The following is a 21572-nucleotide window of genomic DNA, read 5'->3' as shown; positions in this document are numbered from 1 at the left end:
GTTAGCTTAGCACAACCCAATACGAGAAAACCTGGCTCCAAACACTTGCCCATATAAAAAAAAGGCTATTTATTGAATTTCAAGTACCCCAGCACCTCTGAGAGAGAGGCCAACTTGCCTAAATAATGCTGTCTACTGCACATGCTATTACCGTATTTACACGATTGTAAGTCGACCTATTTTTCAAATTTTGAAAATCCGAAAGGGGGGTGTTGACTTAAAATCGAAGCGAAAGCATTGCACCATAAATAAAGGGGAGACAAACAAAATATCAGGCATGTTACAGCGTGGTTGCATTTTTGCTGCACGGCTCCGTCGCATCACTCTTGGTGCTGGCCTTGAGCAGCTGCTATGTTAACGGGCAGAACCGGCATCCCCACTCCACGCAAGGCGGCCGATGTTGGTTGTCGATAAGCAACAAATCCGGCACCAGCCCACTCCCCACACGTGGCCGCAGATTGTGTCTGCTGATAAGCGGCAGCGGCCCGATAACGCATTTGTGTTCTACTCTTAATAGGCGCCATTCAAGTTTTTTTTGTTTACTTTCAAGTGTGCACACTGCGCTCAAGGGAGCGTGGATAACTGATGGAAGAGCCACTGTTCCAATCGCGGCGGCACCGCTACTCAGAACAGCAGCGGCACCGGGGAGTGTCGGTAGCTAACGGAAGAGCCGATGTCGCTGACACGTAGTTTCTCTTTGGCTCTGTTGCATTTGACTACTGCCGGCCGTGTTTGACAAGTCTTTAATATAATGCTTCGTCATTTGTGCTCCAGGTCCGGCAAGCGACCGGTGCTCATTCACAGCTACATTTAAAATGGCTGTCATTCTTTATGCCGGCGAAACAAACTGCGCACCGGGCCGCAAGTTTGACGTCCACAACGGGTGATACAAGTGTGGCAGCTGCAGCGGGGCAAAATTTTCAGCTGTTCCACGCAATGTCATGATGTGGCTGTTTGCGAAGTGCGGGATTTCGCTGCACAACGATGTTAGTAGGACGAGCTGTGGAACCGCAGCAGTGATCACGACGGCAGTGCTAGCGAGGGTGATGGTACAAATGTGGACGAGTAGTCGAGTGACTAATACATTTTCGTTTCGGAATGTGCCCACGGGTGCGCCCGCATGCGGCAGCCAATAGCAGTTGGCAGTAAGCGGAGGCCCCAGGATAGTGCTACGCATTCTTTTATCAAAGACCAAGCGTGAGCGACCTCCTAGTTTTTTTTTTTGTTTTTTTTTTCCTGAAATGTGACGAAGGTGGGGGGTCGACCTACAAACGTATGAACCAGATGCTCCTACCGTCGGTGCATCGCTCAAGTCGACAGCTACAGCAATGTAAGTGGCATGCCGAGTTGTGCTGTTTTCGTGCCACTGTTCTGATCCCTTTTACTGTGCACTCGTCCCAAAGACAAACATCCAACACCCACATGCACCTGCCATGTCCAGCTCAGCGAATAAAGCCACCAAGACGGGAGCCCACCTGTGGGCACAGCTCCCCAGCAGACCTCCAGGGTGGCAGTGGAGGCCCGCACAAGCTGGACACGAGACGGCGGCGGTGGCTTCTCTGTCTCCAGGTACCAGAGGTCCTTGCAGCACACCTGGTTGTTCCAGGCCTTGCGGTAACCGTCTCGGCCGCTCCAGATGTAGAGGCGAGAGTTGATGGCCACCGAGCAGTGGCCCGCCCGCGCCCGTGGCACCGAATCTTCAAAGACCTCCATGGCCAGCGGCTCCCAGGCCATCGTCTCCAGGTTGAGTGAGGCCAGTGTGTTGGTGCACTTCCACTCCTTCTCGTGCGTCGACGCCTTGTTCTCGTCCATTACGAGCGGCACCCAGCCGCCGAAGACAAACATGCGCTGGCCTATGAGCGTGGCCGAGTGCAGGCTCCTGGGCAGCGGAGCCACACCACCGACCTGTGGCTTGCTCCAGCTCATCGAGTCCACGTCCAGTTGCCAGAGGTCGCCCAACCGGCAGCCACTCATGCCGCCATACACAATGAGGCGCGGCTGTCGACCCTCGCGACTCTGGTAGGCTACCGCCGTGTGCGATTCCCGAGGTGGTGGGGGCTGGCCAAACACCTGGGGCACATCCCAGGCCATTGAGCTCGAGAATGGGCGCAGCTCTAGCGTGTAGAGGTCGTTCAGGTACCTGGAATAAGCAGCGCACTTTCAGCCTCACCCTTACTCCTCTCAATTTCATAAGAACTGCCTTAACTACACGGCAATTTGTGGCGAAACACTTTCGCATGACAAGCTAACACTGCTATGCTGAAAATTACAAATTAAAATATATGCCTCCAAGCAGTAGTCAAGGTGAGCTAGTGTTTTGAGCATCCTAGAAGCACAACAGAATTTACGTGCTAAAAATGGCACAGCAATCCGAAAGAAGAGAAAGCCCCACTGCAAGTTTTCACAAGTTCATCACGAAAACTAGACCTGCTGTTAGGAAGTAATTACGTATCACAAATTCCATGCACAAGAACCAAGTCACCATTGCAACACAGACAAGTGTGTGGGGGCATGGCTAAGCTAAAGCCAAAGCTTCCACAGAAAGGCAAAAAGCAACATTTTCACATTTTGACAGGCAGGAGACCGATTTAGCCAAACCAGCCACATTTGGAAAGCCTGCCATAGCAAAGTACACAATGCGTGCTTTGCAATTAATTACCACAAGTTCTGCACTCGTACATTGCAAATGGAAAACTAAGCACCTTTCTGTCACAGCAAAAAAAAAATACTGCAATTACAACTTGTTTCACTATATGCATAAAACCACAGTCCTGAACATTTGGCTTTCATACTGAAGAAAGGGCTGTCATTGACCACATGAACAGCCATGTTTTTTAAAACTCCTGATTAAATGAATTCTCAACAGATGGCGGTGGCGATGGTGAAAAACTATTTGGAAAGGGTGATTGGGAGACTAGTCCTCGTGGACAGGGTCTTCAGTCCAGGACTCCAATAGCTAGTGTCCGACTGGTGTCCAGCCTGTAAGTTCCCAGGCAAGCGCATGTGCACTCGTTGCCAGGAAAAGATGCATGGCCTGGAGCGCAGATGATGCCGATGCGCCCCATGGGGAGTGAGCTAGTATCAAAGAGATTGTTCAGTGTGTGTTGCACATGGGGAGTAAGTACTGGAGGCTTATGACGGGTCGCATGTGAAGAGTACCTTGCTTGCATCATCACGTGGGCGTGAAGCGGCTTGTCGTATGGCGAGGGAGGTGGCTCCCTCTTCCCTGGACCGGCTCAAAGCCAAGACAATAATAGATGCGGCAGCTTGTGTGTGACCATCCACGTTCATGACCACGATGCACATGGCTGACTTGTCGGAGTAGCTGGCAGCGCGAGTATAAAGCATAGATGGATAGTTTCCGGGAGAGCGCACCAACGCCTGCACCCTGGCCCATCATCTGCCTCTGTGATGATAGAGATGTATGTTGCATAGAATTGTTGCCACCTGCATCTTTTTGCGGAGCGTGGCTATCATGGGCACTGGGTTGGGCAGTGGAAGGGGGGCTGGATGCCGGTAGGAGAGCCCTGCCTGTGCGCATGCTTCGCAGTCGGACAAAGCTGGCCGACACACTGTGCTTCAGTCAGTTCTTCGACTGGAATGTGGGTGCCTAGCTGGAGCAGGCATTGTGTCAAGGTGTGCGGGGCAAGTCCTGCTGCCATTATTATTGCCAATCGGAGGAAAGCGCTTAACTCTTTCGCTACCACGGGAAAAAGGGCAGTTTTCCCTAGGTGGAAGGAAATATTTTTTGGCGGCTAGACAGTAATGCGTCATTTATATTGTTTGGTATCAAAATGTAGCTAAAAGAATTTGCTGTTCAGGATCGTAAACCTTGCCTATATATTTATTACACAAGTTAATGAAAAAAAGTTTATATTGACAAAATTTATACAGTAATGGTATCGTTCTGCTTGAAAAAAGGAGCACAACTTTAAAAATATCAAGAGTGAAAAAAATTCAAGATATACATTCTGTAGGTAATTATATCATAAAGCGATAACACAATTTGCAGAGGGTATTGCCGAAAACTGTTCTTCCCACAAAAAAAAAAGTTAGCATGGGTGTGTGGCGTGCCATTCTCCAAAGCAGTCCCTTGTTGGGATGAAACACAGATACACACTGCATGGCTCACAAAAAACTGCCGTCTTCCTTTCGACTTTGCTCTTCCCGTAGCAGAGCTTGCAGTTGTGACGCTTTTCTTGCACCTGGGGCTTGTGCTCGGGCTTCTTTGGAGGAGGTGGAGGGTGGACAGCTCTGTCGTCCATCCCAAAAATCTGGTTGACCAGCTCAATTCGGAATGCGAGCTGGTCAAAACCAGTCTGTCTGGTGAGCTCCTCTATCTCGCGGTGATGTTCCCTGTGTCCTTGGAAGATGACAAAGCTGTTTACGACAGCAATGTCAATGCAGTTGAAAAAGAGTGTCTTCCACCACCTGACACATTTCATCAAGACATTGTAAGAAGCTATCAGTTGATCTGACTTGTCAACACCAAGCATGCCCTTATTATAGTCTTCTATCAAGAGCGGCTTCATGACGGGTATCTTTGTCCATTGGTCTCCTCTCTTCACTTTTCGCACTGCTGTGACGTGATTGTTGGCAGTGCGTGCTGTGCTCATCATGTTCACAATGCGCTTGTCTTTCCACTGCAAATACAGCACATCACGGCAGCGCAGCCAGCGAATGTCCCCTCGATTTGATCTTTTCTCCCAAGCGGTGTCTTTCAACTGGGAGGGAAACCCGCGACGATCTTTGCGCGTTGTTCCACAAGAGAGAGTTTTCCTCTCAAGAAGATGTTCAAAGAGGGAGGTAGACGTGTAAAAGTTATCAAGGTAGATAATGTAGCCTTGATCCAAATATTCATCACACAGGCGGGTTACTACATCATAAGCCAGTCCCTTTGAGCTAGGTGTTTCTCTCTTCCCGGTGTAAACGCTGAATTGTACAGTGTAGCCTGTGCTAGAGTCAGCAAGGACCCACAGCTTGTACCCCCATTTGACTCCCTTGTCGCGCATATACTGCCGAATGCCCGATCGTCCTTTTGATTTCACCATCCGTTCATCCACGCACAAATTTCTGTATGGCTGAAAATGCTGACGTGACACGTCATTCATGTGCTGCAGTAGATGTGAGATCCTGTGAAGCTTGCCATCGCGGACGGGGTCAGTCTTCTCCGGGTCCATGACACTGATAAACGCAAGGAACGCGAAAAATCGGCTCCTGGGCATAATCTTTGGAGGAATGAGGCCCGAAAATAACGCTGAGGTGTTCCAGTATAGATGGAGGCGAGGCAGTTCCACAATTCCCATGTAGATCAGAATTCCTATGCACTGCATCACTTCATCGGGACTGAAATTTTTCCAAGAGCCGTCCTTTTCTGCGTACGTCTGCCTCTCTAAAATATGCATCCACGCATATTTGTTCGTGTTTTCGCAGATCATGTTGATTAGCTCTGCGGTGAAAAAGAGTTTGAAGACATCAACGGCCCGCACGAAGTGCCGTGCGCTACTCCGGACCGTGCCGCCAACTTCGACTCCCGGGATTCGTCTAGGCAAAAACTGCACGCGTTTCACAGCTGCAGGCAAGGAATCACGTCCATATGACGTTGAGACTCTGAAAATAAATAATATAGCCGTGAGTACATGCTGCGCCGCTCATAACTATTTATTAGTAATCGAAATGTGCGCGGCACATAGAGCCGACACTCACCCGCTGGATGTTCCGGCTTGACTTGACGCATCCTCGTCATCTGTGCTGAAATCTGACGTGTCCACGTCTTCTTCCGGCTCACTACTGCTGATTGCATCAGCAAAATCGGCTCCTGAAGCGCTCGATCGCCTACAAACACAACGTCTTCTAGGAGCCATGATCGAAGCGCTCCCCGTCAACCCAAAACTTTTCGCGGCTCAGGGAGAAGAGCCCAAAAGCAAAACATCGACAAAGCAAGGCGGAAAACGTCGTTTGTTTCTTCCTTTCTAACCTAGATGGCGCTAGGCGTCCGTAAACCGCGCGAGAATTTGAACTCAAAATGCGTCGATCAAATTGATCGATTTGAATAGGCGCGGTAGCGAAAGAGTTAAGCGTTACATTTCTGCATGGGTGATTGTGTGGTAGGGCATGTGCTAGATGACGAGCGCTACCCATCAATATTGCTGCAATAAAATGCTATCTTGTGCCCAACAGCCTCACCTCAATCAATCAAAGGAACTTAATTACAAATTTTACAAGAAATGTGTACTAAATATTTTTGCCAACAGCCTTCGCAGCTAAGCTGGCCCCAAGGAAATAAGACTTTGCAGACCAACCACACTTTTTATTTTTTTCATGGATAAAATTCATTATCTCACACAAGTGAACGTGTTACGAAAAATAACAGATTGTTACGTTTTAGAAACCACCAACACATATTCCACTAGCCACAGAGAGCCATACCCACCGAGGAATATTGTTCTTCGGGTCATCGCTGTCATTGGCCAGGCCACCAAAGAGGAAGGCCTTGTTGCCAATAAGCGTGAAGCTGTGCCCCAGGCGTGGGCAAGGCCCCGGGGAACCCCGGGGCGGCCGTGGCTTGAGCCGCTTCCACTCCCATCTGCTGGCCTGCAGCTCGTAGAGCTCGTTTGAGTACTTGCCGTACTCCACCATGCCGCCAAAAACCAGTAGCCGTGTGCCATCGCACACGAAGCCATAAGCCGCGCAGCCTGGTGGGATGTCCCCCTTCACTGGCGGCACGAACCACTGGTTGGTAGCTGTATATATGCACAGAACCACGCGTCTAGTATAAGCATATCCAAGATTCCAAAGTGGAAAGACCACTAAAGTAGCATGCACCCAGCATGCAAATTTAAAGAGTTTCAACGTTAACGTTGAGAACCATCAAGATACCTTCCAACAAACAGATAAAAAGTGTAACTACTGCTATGTGCACTTATTCTTGCAACATACTGTAAAAAAAAAAAGCTGGGTCCAGGAAAGTTTTCTTTCATTTTCAGCTGTGTGCCCTCTTTTGACATGCAGTTTAAAGCTGTCAAAGGTACACCCTTTGTCAAAGACAAAGATACAGCCTTTGTCAAAATAAACAGCCTAAGGGAGGTTTTGCTTTTAAGCCACATTATGGGGCTCTAGCACCCCTAAAGCAAGCACGGCTCACCTTCAAGAGATTTGGAACGCTGATAATGCAAAAGCACCAAGATGCAAAATGAGCCACTTTTATACTTTTGAAAAAAAAAAATGAAATCCTGCTTATGAGACCACCACCATACAAAGGAAACAATTTTCCAATTCCAAGCAGTAACCCTGACATCATTGCGCACAGGACCGTCAACAGGACAGGCCGCGCCCAGGGCCACATGTACAGGACACAGGCCACGCCCATAATCACACTGCAGCCTGTGCAAAGCTCTACTTTAGTTTTCTTCAACTCCATAATCTGGTGCAACTACTCTTTTCTTGGTGAAATAAAGATTTTAATCTAGATGCTGTGCATTCATTGTTGAGATGCCAACAGGACAGGTTTATTCCAGCCAGGCGAATACCGGCACGTGCCCGAGACACTTGACACCGCCGCGAGCCTCACTTGAGCACGCAGCAGCACACATGACGGTGCGAGTTGCCGCCGCCAACATATCGGCCTGCCGCTGGTGCGGGGCCGTCAAGTCAATGTTTCAGGTGATTTCATTTGCTCAAACCACGCTTGAGAGCAGCACGATCTTGGCGTGCAAGTGCGTTAGTCACGTGGTTTATTTTGTATGTCGCGGGCTTTCTTTGGAGCTGGGAAAAACAAAGACACACGTGAGTGTTTCCTTATCGTAAATGATGGAATGGGGGATTCTTAAGGTGCTCGACAACTCTTCAAATGCAATTTGTTGTCTAAAGTCAATATTTATTAATTTAGATAATTAAACTATTAATTGTGAAACAAATAATTGCCTGTGGTGTGCAAGATGGCTGTCACCAATATGCAATTGGTTTCATTCGCCTGTCTCTGATAATTTAGTTTTCTGAAGTTAGCTGTGACACACTGTATACATTTTCAACATACGTACAAGCATACACACAGCTTTCAGTTATTGGCCAAACTGGTACCCTCAAACAATGGGTTTTTGTAGTGATGGGCAGTCTCCATTCTCTCCAACAAAAGTACCATACTAGGTGAGACAACTGCACTCACAGCAAAACAATTGCTGCGGAGTTGTTCCACAACATGAAGGATCGCAATACCTCAAAGGCAATGCTGTGACACAAGACGTTTAGCTATCAAGCTTCGCTGCAGAAATGCATCTAAGCAATAGCACGCAACACAGTCTTTTGGATGTTTGCATTCGTAGTATGAACGGCACGCAAAATCGCGAACAGTATTTCAGATCATCAGTAGCCGCAAAGCTGCTCTAGTCATCACACGGTCCGAAATAAGACCGTTTATTTTTAATTTTTTTCGTAATTTGCAAGCTCGGCACGACGCAACGGCAAAATTACTCCTACAAACCGCAGAAAGGCATATGACAAAACGCACGTAACAGCGCACTGCAAATTATTACCGTTTGGATCGGGGATCAGTGATCTGAATATTCATCACGTCTTCTGCTTCAATCAGCGTCTCAAGGTTGGCAACGCGAGCCTCCAGCTTTTCGCTACAACGATCGACATCCTTTGGTCAGATACGCCCAACGGGTTCAAGCGCCAGATGATGCAAGAGCTATGAACATTTAGAGCCTAGGATTCAGGACTGCTGCATATAAATCCCTGCGCCAGATTAAGATCCCGAAAATTCAAATCAGGCCTTCTGCCTATGGCTAACGATAGCCCGAAATTTCCGCGGACTTGCTGGATCGAAATGGCAACACTGTTGCCGCAAGAAAGCGCCGCAAAGAATCCGGCAGCGCGCCAGCAGAGGCGCCGCGTACGATCTGACGCGGGTTAGGCCTAACCTATCGCACCGGAGTGAGCATTCGCGCAAAACGGGAAACATTCAGACAAGTCTACATCCGCAGTGCGATTTATTGAACCACTCAAGCTCGAATAATTCGAACACGCTGTATCCGCAGTAGCAGCAAGTGAAAAGTTAAGAAGGAAGCCATCGCTGCGAAAATAACTCCAGAAAAGCGGGACTTCCGTCAACTATCGCGCGCACTGTACCCGCCATGGTAGCGAACATACTACAAACAGACGCCATCTTGGGAGAAGTTCTCAGGACCGCCGAACTCAAAGAGCTCGCAACTATCTTTTTCCGCGCAGATCCTAAAGACAACGTGGAGCAAGAAAGACCGGCGCATCGCTGCCACCACCGAGCTCTTCTGACAGCGTTGCGCCCGGTGCATACAACGAAAACTGCAGTTAAAGTTTTCTCATGACACTCATAGGGCGCCGCCATGTTGGATGTGACGCCGATAGCGCGCTACGATCAGCGTCAGATCGGTCACCGGAGCGCAAAAGAAGAGTCACGTAACGTGAAAAATAGGTTTCCATGCACCCCTAACCTGCATGCAATAAAATGAGCGACAGCAGCATAAATACCAGCTCGAATGGAACTACTACTGCACTCATAGACAATACAGGGCGCCATGTTAGTGAGCAGCGCCGAAGCCGAGCCCGCCAAAGTTCTTACATGTGTTGTAGACGTGAAGTTCATCCACTATCCCTTCGTTGCCGCCGCCAAAAACAATCATTAAATCTTTGATAGCAACAGCTCTGTGGCCATGACGAGGTCGTGGCGCTGGTCCTGTTGTACTTGTAACCCGCTTCCACTTCAATATGGGTGCCGCCATCTTGATTCATACCCACAATGCTTGTGTAGAAACCGAAGATGCCCGGATGATAAACAACATTCAATATCAGTGCAGAAAGCTGCACTTGAACACTGCCTTCCAAATACTAAAAATATTACAAAAATAAAACAAATTTTTTAATACTAGGCACAATTTATATTCGTTTGATTATGCGATCCTAGAAAGGTTACAAAATCAAGTTTTTAGCCACTCATGAGTGTGCTAGGATGAAAATGCGCGCCTGTGCAGGGCGTCTGCGGCAGCACAGAGCAACGGCGGTAACAGCTGATCGGTAATAAAAAATAAAACAATGTCGCAGGTAATACTTCGCCGCAGTTACAGGCAACAACTGCATTAACGTCCTAGCCGTGTGCGGACCAAGTAGGTGTTTTACGAGAGGGCTTCCGCGGAAAGCATCACGTTAGCGAAGAAAGGCTCGAGTTACGCCCACTCTTTTTGCAGAACCGCCACAAACTGCTCCTCTTCACAGTTGCATCTGACGCCTGCGATGCATCACGAGGCAATTTGTAATACAAACTTTTTTTCGTAGTGCTGGGGTAAGAAAGAAAACTCTACCTGTGATATGTAATTGAATCACGCAGCGTCTATACTGTTTTCGTTTTTGCTAGATGTGCCAAATGCTGAAAATGGCAGTGCGCATTGTTACAGCTGCGCTTTTCCTCACTGTAATGTAATTGTGCTCCGCCTTCCACATTAAACCACAGGGAAATGACAGATGCAGAGATGAATTCCAAACAAGTAAACGCATGCGAATACTTCATATGATGCACTTCGGCTCCGTAAGCGCCGCACTCGTTTGAATCGCCGCTGAACCGCACAGACGCACAACAAAAAAAAAAAAGCTGCCGGACGCCACCTGTGATTACTGTTAGTATTGCACTTACCGCTATTACGTGTACGACGGGGCACGTAGTTTTTTTTTTTTTTGCGCTAGTGCGAGTTACTAATTCTATCAATCACATAGGATTATATGTGCCGTGCATTTTGGCGCATATCATCGGTTACTTGATACGCAAATTTGTCAAAATGAACGTCGCACGCCAGAATATAATTAAATGCGACTTTTCCTTGAGTTACACGCCAGGTTCCTCCCTTTCTATCTTTCAGCACGACAGGATGGGCCACAATGTTCACCTTTTCATACTATCATTCTCTTCATAACTTTTAAACACTATGACCTGGCTGTGCACTTCGAAGTCGACTGTTGAACTATACGCACATTCGGCGATTTGCTGTACTATAATCAGGGACACATCTTGATAACGACGAAAAAGATACTAGCGCGAAAGACCTCCATCAGACCCCTTTTCTGTTCATGACGAAAAATTCACCGGTGTTATGCTCCCACGTGCTTTTCCTTTTTGTTAATTGAGTTCAGTTGAATAGCCACCCGATTCTTGGCCGATCCCCCAGTGTGGGTATGTGCCATCTTTTGATAGGCTAACAACAACAACGACCTCCATCAGTGCGCTCTTCGCAGGCGGTAGTTTTGCTACGAAAGAAAATGTTTACCAGCAACGGTCCTGCTCCAACTGGCGATCTGGAGTCAAGCTGAGGTGCACCCGCCAAAAATGCCTTTTCAGAAGGAAGATCAACGACGATAAATTGCCTTGTTTTGTTCAAATGAATAGGTATGGCGGCTACCACAGACCGGAAATCGTCCTAGTGCGGCGCATGTAGCGCCGTATGCCACTGCGCATGCGTACGTGTTTCGAAGGCTCCGCGCATGCGCCGGGCCTGGTAGGCCTGTACTATGACGAGACATTAGGTTGTTGTGCTAATTATACATAATGCATCTTCCTTCCAGTGGACCGACACTGCATTATATCCACTAGAGTTCTTGCTATATATATTTTGCTATAGTATTTGCTACAGCATATTAGCACAAAACTTGAAAAGCAAACAGACTACATCAGTGTGGTAAAGACAGTGTTTATTTCAAAACTGAATGGCACGTATATCCAACTGCATGACATTTCTCACAAGTGAGGCCCACCTGCAAGGCAAAGCATACTTTTTGTATTTGACTAGCTTTTGATGACCAGCTTGGCTTGGACAAAGGCAGGGGATGAAGCCTCGTGGACCTCCTTCAGCTGTGCAATAACAAGCAAAAACAGAGGACACAAGAGCTTGCATAAATGAGAAGATACAGCAAAGCGGACCCAACAGACACTCACTGTTTTGCGCACTTTCAAAAGTACACGGGTGCCCCAGGTCAAAAAGCTAAGCTAGAATTTGTGTCACTCCCTACCTTAGGATACATTAGGCAGATTCTACCTCATACCAAAGAACGCATAGTGCAAAACTGAAGTCTCCAAGTATGCGGACTAAAAGAAATCAGTTATCTACTCGCTAGCCTTTAATGAGAATTCCATTTCCTCTTTTTATCACTCACATGCTTGCTTTGCCAATTCCCAAGAGTTTCAATTTAACTGCACTTCACCCGAATCAGTGAGAATTTCAAACTCACTTTTATGATTCTAAGAAAGGTTACGCAGCAAGAGATGTCGGCAATTTTGACTGCACTCCGAGCAACGTAAAAAGGACAAATACATACGCCAGCCACTTCTGAACGTGGCGGCTTCAAGAACAACATATCCGTGAGCAAAATGCTTCTACTAAATGACTACATACTTAAGGTGGGAACTGAAACCACGATGTCCACAAATTGCCTACTTGCAGTGAGCTGTCCACACACCAGCAGGGAGGAGACAGCATGCAACCTCATTTCTTTGTCAGGCTCCAAAATCTGTGCTTACAAGCACATCCATGATGGCACTGCAGTGGCGATCATAGTGACTATTTTGCAGCACATGACTGATAATTCACCTGATACAAAACTATAGCTACGCCATCGTAGGTTTTGTTCCCATTAGCCTCTGGCTTGTGTTTTGCTGCACCTTTATGTATGTGTACAGAAGCATGCCGGTCACAGTAACCACGATGCCAATGGCCTGCTCAAAGTGAATGGGGTCCTGGAAGACAATGAAGCCGCCTGCGAGCACCAGCACGAACTTCATGTGGCCCACCACGTTGTAGCTGTTGCCAAGTGGTCAAGGAACACAATGGAACCCTAATGGTTGGCTGCCACTGTACCAAGATGCATACCATGGCTTTTGATTCTATCAAGCACCATATTATAATGCCAGTCATCTCTCCATTTACAAAATGTACTAATGACACTCTTTGCACCTCAAAATGCTATCCAAGAAACTTGATCGAAGAGTCAGATTCAAGCTAACTGTTTTATGCTCATCTTGAATCTGCAGTACACAACAAACACAAACAATGTTAACAACAAGGACTAGTGCCGGCTGCTAATTGTCTTTATTCATTCAACCACATCAGAATTTATAGCAAGCCATCATCATACGACACCACATGCATTACGAAGTTGTGTAAGACTGCTTGTGTGTTGCCATATGACAATGGCTTCCCATAAATTTGTGCATGGTCGAATGAATCAGTCCCAGCCCCTGTCATTTTGGTTGTTTGTCTTGATGGGCTTTGAGTCATGCAGTCATGTTTAATTGAGAAGCCAACTTGAGCTGCACCTCATCATCGCTTCATCACCTGTTTCTGTGCACTAAACTTGACAGCAAACAAAAGGTAGTAGTCAACACCCCCCCCCCCCCCAAAAAAAAAAAAAAACAAGCCTGCTGAAGTCTTAGGTTTCACTTCATAATATAAAATGGCCAATCAGGCCAGTTCTCAAGTGTTCGCATGTCACTTGGCAATAGACAAGCTGAGCTCAAGTGCTTGCTCCAACAAACACAACAACGCCAAGGATACGTGACTGCGGAGGTGTTGCCTATGATCCAGTAGATTGAGAGGTTCACCAAGAAGGCCACTACACCCGTCAGAAGCACCAGTGCCTGAAACAAGAGCCAACGCTTCAGCCATGGTTGGGAGCTATGAAGCAGGAGCACTGCTGGTACCTCCACTGCAATCACTTTTCTCCACTCCGGTTCCACCTTCTCTCCTGTTGACACACAACACACAACTGTTGACACAACTATTTATAGCATACACTATGTGTAGCCCTAAAGAATACAAAGTTTCTAACCTGCAAAACTTTGGCTAATCCTATGAAGCTATACTTTTGAACATGCACACGAAAAATGACAGTGATACGCTTGAATTCATCGAAAAGTAAGCAAACCGCTACACCTTCTGCAGTTTTGACAGAGTTAATCACACTTTTAATCCACTGGCGCAGTAATGCCTCCAATTTTTAGCACCATAGATTACTCGCTGAGCTGCATCTCACTGCGTGGCTACATGAGCCTTGGCCTCAAACTCTGAAAGAAGCCATCACGACCATAACCTTTCTTCATTCTTCACTTGTACCAACACACTAGAGCACCGTTGCTTTCCTTCGACAGAGAAACATTGGTATTTCCTTCCTGGTGTTATTTTTTTCTTGCCACTGAACACATTCTCAGATACCATTTGATTCTGTAACTATTTTTCATTTCTCTCACACACCATGCTTTTTTTTCTCTTTGGTTCAAGCAATCAGATTCTCTATAGCACCCAATCCTACAAAGGTCCCAGATGGGATAGGAAATAACTGAAATGCCTCAGAGAGACTTGCTGCACTGGTATTCCAAGGAGAAGATCCATATGCTACTTCTGCCTGATATCTTGTCCCTGCGGTCACAGCAGTCCTCGAGTTGTGGACCACGGTGGTTGCACACTTACTACATTATTTTTTCAAGCTACTACAAACATCGACCTCATCGCTAGTCATTTAGACACCAAATATTCGTAGTGTATTTTCGCTTTCGAATGAGGTGTAGCACATTACAAACATGAATCACCAATTGAAATTTGTTTACGCTCAGTACCCGACTAATAATTGAATTTATTCTTTCACGTAGCCATGCTTCTGGCTTCAGCAGTCAAAAAATGGTTGCGACATCACAAGTGAGCACCCGGCCACGTGAGGCATACAAAAATTGCAGTACCTGTTTATTCACTTGCTGCCATTCCGACTTCTGCAGCAGTTCAGCATGGGAGTTTGAATTAATTAAAGTAAGAAAGCAGTGGGTACATGTATTGCAGTTTTTGAATGCCTCAAATGACCTCATACTCACCTGCGATGTCGGAACCATCGTGTGGCAACGAAACTGAAACTGCAAAGAAAAAAAAATCAATTAGTGCAAGTTATTTATTGAGCACTAACAAATTCCACGTGGTAATCCATGTTTACAAACGTCGTACGCATCATTCCAGGGCAATAACATAGTCCGAAAAATTTGGTGTCTCCTCTCCTTGAAGGAACACTGAAACTAAAGTTGACCTGCACCGATAGACTGCTGCATTCTAATTACAAATAGGTTGCTTTAACTGAAAACAGAGCTTTTATAAACAAGAAAAGACCAGCAAATGAAATACAAGGCATCGCTGCGGCCAGCCATCTTCACAAACAAACTGCAGTTACATCGAGACTGAAATTTCCTACACAGATCTCTCAAACTATGCTACACTGCCATTCAGTTTCAAACGGTGACCTCTGAGTTCTTCAGTGTCCTGATGTCACAAATTCAAATTTAGCTGCAAGAAAAAAAATGTTAAATTTCTAAATTCAATTTTCTCAGCAATAAATGCGTCTTTTGCTGCCACGGAAAGATCCATACAGCCGCAAAGGATTCTTACTAAGAACAAAAATTACACGGAGTTGCCCTCGGCGCCCTTTTAAAGAGCGAACAACACAAGTGTTTGAATTAAACAGCGCTAGAGAAAGCTGCCAAGCTTTGGAGCACTGTCCAGCTGGAAAAAGTGAGCATACCAGGTGCAGCCGGCTCCAAGACTGGTACAAGAACCCTCCAGGGGCCCAAGGAGGCTCAATAAATGGCACCAGCACCATTAACATGAGTGCCGACAGCGGTGCTTGGTAGAATAGCAGCTGCATGGAGTTCACCTGGAACTCCTTCTGCTTTTCACCGACCCACTGCACAAGAAAAGGACGTATTCATCACTGACATGGCTGTACTCACAAGGTAAAAGTCTTATAGCTTCCTCGGCTGTTACTTTATTTTATTAGGTGATGGAATTAAAAGATGCTGCATTCAAACAAAAGTTTTAAATGTACCTTTTCCAGTAACACATCACTTATCAAACTAGCATCATCATCAACAATGCACGAACTCCACCGGCTCACTAGTCTCTGCATGCCATCATAGAGGAATAAAGGCACTGTTGACGATAACACCATGCTGCACTGGCAACTTCATAGGACCAACAAGCACATACATTTTTCCTCCCCTGATATTCACACTGTCAGCCTAAAGAATGGCTGTCCGTCCTGCTTATCACATGTAATGCCCATGTCTATTTCTTCTTTTCAATTTCACTTAAATTACCCTCAACTTTACATTTGGTAACTTCAATGCAGCTTTATTTTCTGCCCCTGACTGCTGATACATCCATTTATTTCTTCTCCAGTGCTCACCGCACTGTTTTCAATCTGACACAATGTTTTTTCATTACCCTTTCTAGACTTAATGTGGACTTCTAAGTCGTGGCCTCATAAAATAGCAACCTCAGGATAGGTGCCTTGAGGACAGCACAGAGAGGAAAGGGACAAACAAATGCACAGTCATTTGTCACTTCTTTCTGTGTTCAAAACATTGTTTACTGCCTTCTTTTCTGACCATGATCCCACCGGACCGATAACCTGTTCTTGAGTGTTTTCAAGATGCGCAACTTATGTACCATATTTGCCGAAAGTAACCAGGCTGCATGACTTTCTTTTCCGTCATAAAGAGGAGCATTTATGGCACCTTTTAATCTCTAAATTTCTGTACAGTATGGAGAACCCTTGTCCTCAACTTTAGAAGCCTTCTGATCGTAAGTAAGCGGTAAAGGCTCCACTGAATGGTCGAAAGGCAAACCATGCAGCCTGGTTATTTTTGGCAAAAACAGTCCTTTCGTTTTCAGGGCTGCGAGTAAACTTCTGTCCATAATTTTTGAGCGACAGCCAAGTACATGCCACCATCATTCTTATCCATCTGCTAATTTCTTCTCAAATGATCTGTCCACAGCAATTACTTGGCCAAGATGGGTGCCCTCCTTAACAACAACCCATTTCTTACTCCCTATCACAAATTGTTACTGCTTTACCAAACTTTTCAAAGTAGACCCTTTTCATAACTGCTGATCTGGACTCCCATGTTGCGCCTTAGCCTAACGGCATCACTGGCCACTGGTAAGAGTAAGGCGACAAGGCCAAGGTGCTAAGCACACATGCAACCAATTCACAAGTGCACATGGTGTTGTCACAGGAGCCATTCTGACATGTACACCACTTCATTAAACACATGAACTACAATCATATATCCCGCCTTAAATATTTGCTGTTCCACTGTTCAGAGGTCCTGCAGAATTGATGTGAACCTAGGTTAAAAAATTGCAGAAGGGGCCTATTACCTTGGTTATATCCACATTAATATGTAGTCCTACCATTAGACTTCACATGTCCCAGTTCTACCATTTGTTGTGCTTCATCCCGAGAGTGGCTTGCCAGGATAAAAAAGCTTAAGCCGTGGAGACAAAGGAATCAATGCTACCCAAGCAGTTCCTAGAGCTTCTTGCAAGGCTTCTTCAAAACATTTCTTTCTTGTGGAATAAACTTCAATTCAATTAAATTCAAACTTACTGAGCACTCCACATTCTCTACACCAAGTTTCAGAGGCACAAAATAGCAGTGAAGCAAATTCACTCTACTGCCAATTCTCTCAGTTACTGCAATACACATGCATGGCTCAAGACCATTCACTAAGAAATGAAAGGGCCTCAACTGCAGCCACACGCTGACAAAAGCTCTGAAGGCTACTTCTGCCAATCAAAGTTACACAAGCAGTGCAGGTACAGTAAAGAAGAGGAGGCCGCAAGCCAGTATAGCTCATACCACTTGGTAAAGGGAGGTGATGAATACTCCTGCCAGTGCATAACAAGTGCCTAACAGGTTGAACCGGATGTCGTAGCAGGTGCTCAGGTACACGCCCAGTGTTAGTGGAATCTGCACACATTCATTCAAGTACAGTATGTCACATGCAACCAAATCAGCACATCACAAAAACAACAAACAAAAAGAAAGCTTTCGAAAAAGTCAAGTCGAAATACACTCTGCAGCCCCATCAACCTACAGCTGTGACCGCACAGGCTCGACTTAGCCTTTTGGAACAGCACAGGTGAATAGTGTCACACACAGCTAAGACACAATCCCTGCACATACAAGATGGGTATGTTTGCCAAATAGGAAGGAACAGACCATCACTGCTATGGACTTCCAAAAACTACTCAGAAAAACTGAATGCAAAAGCACAAGTTGTGACAGTCTACACAGTTAAGACAAACTACTTTGCAAATGCAGCCTCACTGTATGTCCTATTTACTACCAATTATTTGACTATTTTTCTTAACTATGGGTGACCTATCTAAAGTTGGTGTACGCCACTAGGCCCAGTTTATTTGAGCATCTGCCTCACATTTGGGAGGTACAGGGTTCAAACTCCAGAGCTGCCAGACATCCACTGGTGACACAATAGGAACAAGCTTTCACCTGGCCTGGTACTCAGCTTATCTGGGGTGAAATGCTTGAAAAATGGGTCTCGGACTCCCGTCTCAAGTAGTGAAAAAAAGGGCCAAAAGAGGCTTTACCACACAAAATGAATTTCAGACCCTCACGGATGGATTTTCCATCAAGGAAGGGATTAGGTTGACCAAAAGGCCTTTTCCAAGCATTTCACACCATAAGAGCCAAGCACCAGGCCGAGGGAAATCTCGTACCCATTAGAAAGCCTTTGCCCCGCAGTGGGCGTAGTCAGGCTAGTGATGATGATGATGGGTACCCTACAGTACTTGGCATCTGACTCAGGGCCTCCTGAATGCGAGGTGGCCGCTCTACAAGGCCACCACTTCAGTGAGCCATTTTGGCCAGCTTATTTAAGTTATGTTGTTTGTAGATTCTTCACCTCACACAATAAGTTTAGTGTGGGCCTCACTCACTCCTCAAGTTCCTTGTTGTATGCAGGGTAACAATGGCTCCAAATGTAACAAACAACAAGAAATTTGAGTAAAACATTAATGTACGATTTTGCAAGTCCCCATGTCTGCTCCTTGATCAACAGAGCAGACCCGCAACCTATTTTTGTACACTTTTAATGGGAAGTTACACCCTTTCTGGTTTTGCAAAAGCCATTTCATGCCATTCAGCAGTCAAATGCCAAAGGTTACTCTCAGTTCTCCCTCTTTTGCAGGCAGGTGACCATGACTTTGAGCACAGTGTTACAGCATTATAATAAAATAGGGCTTTTCGTTTTCAGGTAAAACCCAATTTTGCCCGATTTTTGCACCCCAAGCAAATTCCAAAAAGAAACCTTCAAGGAAACTTTGTTTCTGCGTCGACAAAGCTAGAGACACTGCAAGAAAATTAGCGGACATCCAAAGGGGTGTCTTCAGTAAAGTGGTCGTTCTAAACTTGTTTTAAGGATTTTTAATTATGATGGTGCTTAATCTAGCTCCAAGATTAAACAGTATGTTTCGGAAGCGTGAAGAAAAAGTGAGGGTACTGCCCAAATTTCTCATTGGCATCACTGTATCAAGCGCCTATGCTAATGATGTCGTTCTGCAACGCTCTTTTGCATTTAAAATGATCGCAGTGACGTAGAATGAATGTTGTTGCAGAGTACAAAATAAGGTAGATCGGTATTTCACGGACGCTGAAGTGTTGCGCAGTAGATGATAACATGTGAGGCGAAATATTTATAATAAATGAGAAAAAAAGAAAATATATTTTGTCCAAGGTTTGCAGCACACCTGCTGCAAAGAATAAACCATTTTATGCCCCACACAAAAACGAGCGTTTATAGTGAATCCCCATCTACTACAAAATATGACCAGATTACAACTCACTCACGCAAGCTTTTGCTGAATAACCCGATTTGTATCCGAAGTTCAGCTAAAAATATATTGCCCGATTTTTACGTGCCAAATTCCTGAAAAAAAAAAAAACCCAAAAATGAAGGACCCTAGTTATGAACACAGAAACATGTGCAGTCTCTACATTCCTGGTCATAACTGATGACCAAGAGAGAAAAAAACGAGATTCCGGGACAACAGATGCAGCTGCTCACAGGGAGCCTTTGCAAAAATTCAGATGGAGGCTTGTGTATTATTCTAGCTTCACTGCGACATCATCAACAAATTATGCTTCAACGAAACCTTATCCCCTTCCAAGTCACGGCTGTCTCCTAAAACTCATCACAGCCACGCAGGACAAAATTTTCAGCAGCACTACCAATGTGATGCCATCACAGCTGAAGAACTGTCGATGATTTGCAAGGTTATTTTGAAAATGGGTACACTTTGGAAGATATGCTCCGGTATGTGCAAAGGTGTACCAAAATGCAGTGAACGATCAAGCCTACTCATGGGGGCATGAATTTATGGAATCTCTGTCTAACGTTAAACGAGCCTGCACATGACCCCTCGCAGTGCACACTTCATTCAGTAAGCTCAAGTTCAGTTTACTAAAATTATGTAGCAGTGCGCCCTTTAGCTTACCCGCAGGACTCAAAGGCTCTAGCATGCCAGTGCCAACTTTTGACAGCCCTCATTACGCAGAGTTGAAAATTACATTGTTTCAGTAGCTTCCAGTTGTAGAAAATAATTATTCTGCATTTTTCAACAAAAGCAAAGCCAAATAACAAAGTTCTTTTACTCGCTGGCGAGTCATATTCCCGAGCGTCCGGTGTAATCACGTCACCCCAGGTTCGCGCGTGCCTGCGGAGCGTTTACACAAAGGAAACGGCGTCGCTCCGAATACACACGTACTGCACATTACCGGGCAACGCTTTTCTGCCTTCAAAGTCAAATAATTGCTACCTTAAAAGTTCTACAGTTGCATGGCTTCAGAAGCAGTAACAATGCGGCCGAATGCCAGAAGTACCTGAAACAAGCTGTCTTCGCGCAACAACATTTTCAGTAGATTCGCTACCAACCAAGGTGAGTTTGATGCCCAGTGAGAAGCTTTTGTTGTACCAGTAGTTCTGGATGACCATGATGGTTGGCATGGTGAGCATCTTGATGATTTGGTACGTGCCCACCGTGTTGTGACCGAGTGACAGGTTGGTTAGCACCACGAAGCCGCAGAAAGACATCGCCAGTGGCAACATTTGCCGCAGTGGAAGGTGCTTCACTTGGAACACGTTGAAGGCTCGGCATACGAGCAGTCCCGCGAAAGTCATCATGAAGTGATACATAGTCATTGTGACGTTGGGAAAGTTGACGTACACATACACCCATTTGTTCAGGATCACGATGACGATTGAAAGGATAACGTTCCATGACAAACATAGCGCCGTGAAGCCGTTGCCGGGAGTTCTTCCTGCAGCATCCTTCCCGTCTAGAGACATCGTTGGGCTCAGGGGTGCGGCGTATCCGTATTTCAACCATCAAAAACGAACGCCGATCGCCTTACAGTCATTGCTCAAAGCACACCCGCTTGCAGAACACTTGTATGGACAGAGATCGCGGCTCGCGCACTTGATGTTCTGCCGTTTTCTGGAACACCGCAGAGCGACAGCAGCGACAGCGACAGAGCTATGGAACAGAGCGACAGATAAACGAGCCAACGGCTACGGACCGACTGGCTCTGACTGAGACTTCTTAATCTTCTAACATAAACTTCTTTTTGCTTTTTATCTCGTCAATGCTTCCCCATTAAACAACAAAAACTAAAAAAAGCTTAATTTTTAAGTTGCGCTCACTGTTGGCTGCGTTTTA

At 45.9% G+C, this 21572-nt stretch overlaps 2 protein-coding genes across 9 annotated transcripts in view; both read right to left on the bottom strand.

The window, feature by feature from the left end:
• Hcf (Host cell factor) overlaps window positions 1-9783 on the bottom strand; it is a 67321-nt gene extending 57538 nt beyond the window's left edge. For 4 of the 8 annotated variants that reach the window (XM_077632026.1, XM_077632028.1, XM_077632027.1 and 1 more), the window contains exons 1-4: window positions 9599-9783; window positions 6434-6743; window positions 5707-5835; window positions 1476-2140 (exon numbers count right to left, since the gene is read on the bottom strand). In XM_077632026.1, coding sequence (XP_077488152.1) covers window positions 1476-2140; window positions 5707-5835; window positions 6434-6743; window positions 9599-9758 — 1264 coding nt within the window. In that variant the 5' untranslated portion in view covers window positions 9759-9783. The remainder of the gene's footprint in view (window positions 1-1475; window positions 2141-5706; window positions 5836-6433; window positions 6744-9598) is intronic. The other 4 variants (XM_077632030.1, XM_077632032.1, XM_077632031.1 and 1 more) reach the window with 1 other exon arrangement.
• A 1912-nt stretch (window positions 9784-11695) lies between these two features.
• LOC144099032 (solute carrier family 35 member E3-like) lies at window positions 11696-21403 on the bottom strand. Its single transcript, XM_077632045.1, has 6 exons — window positions 20789-21403; window positions 17695-17805; window positions 15574-15735; window positions 13572-13654; window positions 12680-12818; window positions 11696-11872 (listed from the first exon to the last, which is right to left on the bottom strand). Exons 1-6 carry the CDS (start codon window positions 21200-21202, stop codon window positions 11807-11809), a joined length of 975 nt encoding a protein of 324 aa, XP_077488171.1. The 5' UTR covers window positions 21203-21403; the 3' UTR covers window positions 11696-11806.
• Between the last annotated feature and the right edge of the window lie 169 nt (window positions 21404-21572).

The sequence above is a fragment of the Amblyomma americanum genome, chromosome 7 (genome assembly GCF_052857255.1).
Source record: "Amblyomma americanum isolate KBUSLIRL-KWMA chromosome 7, ASM5285725v1, whole genome shotgun sequence".
NCBI classification, from domain to species: Eukaryota; Metazoa; Arthropoda; class Arachnida; order Ixodida; family Ixodidae; genus Amblyomma; species Amblyomma americanum.
This window is presented reverse-complemented; position numbering and strand designations above follow the sequence as displayed.

What these genes read in the sequence shown, in the direction of transcription:
- LOC144099032 (XM_077632045.1), bottom strand. Translation starts at nt 21,202, where the DNA reads ATGTCTCTAGACGGGAAGGATGCTGCAGGAAGAACTCCCGGCAACGGC. An exon ending in TGGGCATCAAACTCACCTTG is followed by an intron (nt 17,806 to 20,788) that starts GTTGGTAGCGAA and finishes GAATGTGTGCAG; the next exon opens with ATTCCACTAACACTGGGCGT. An exon ending in TCACCTCCCTTTACCAAGTG is followed by an intron (nt 15,736 to 17,694) that starts GTATGAGCTATA and finishes TTTCTTGTGCAG; the next exon opens with TGGGTCGGTGAAAAGCAGAA.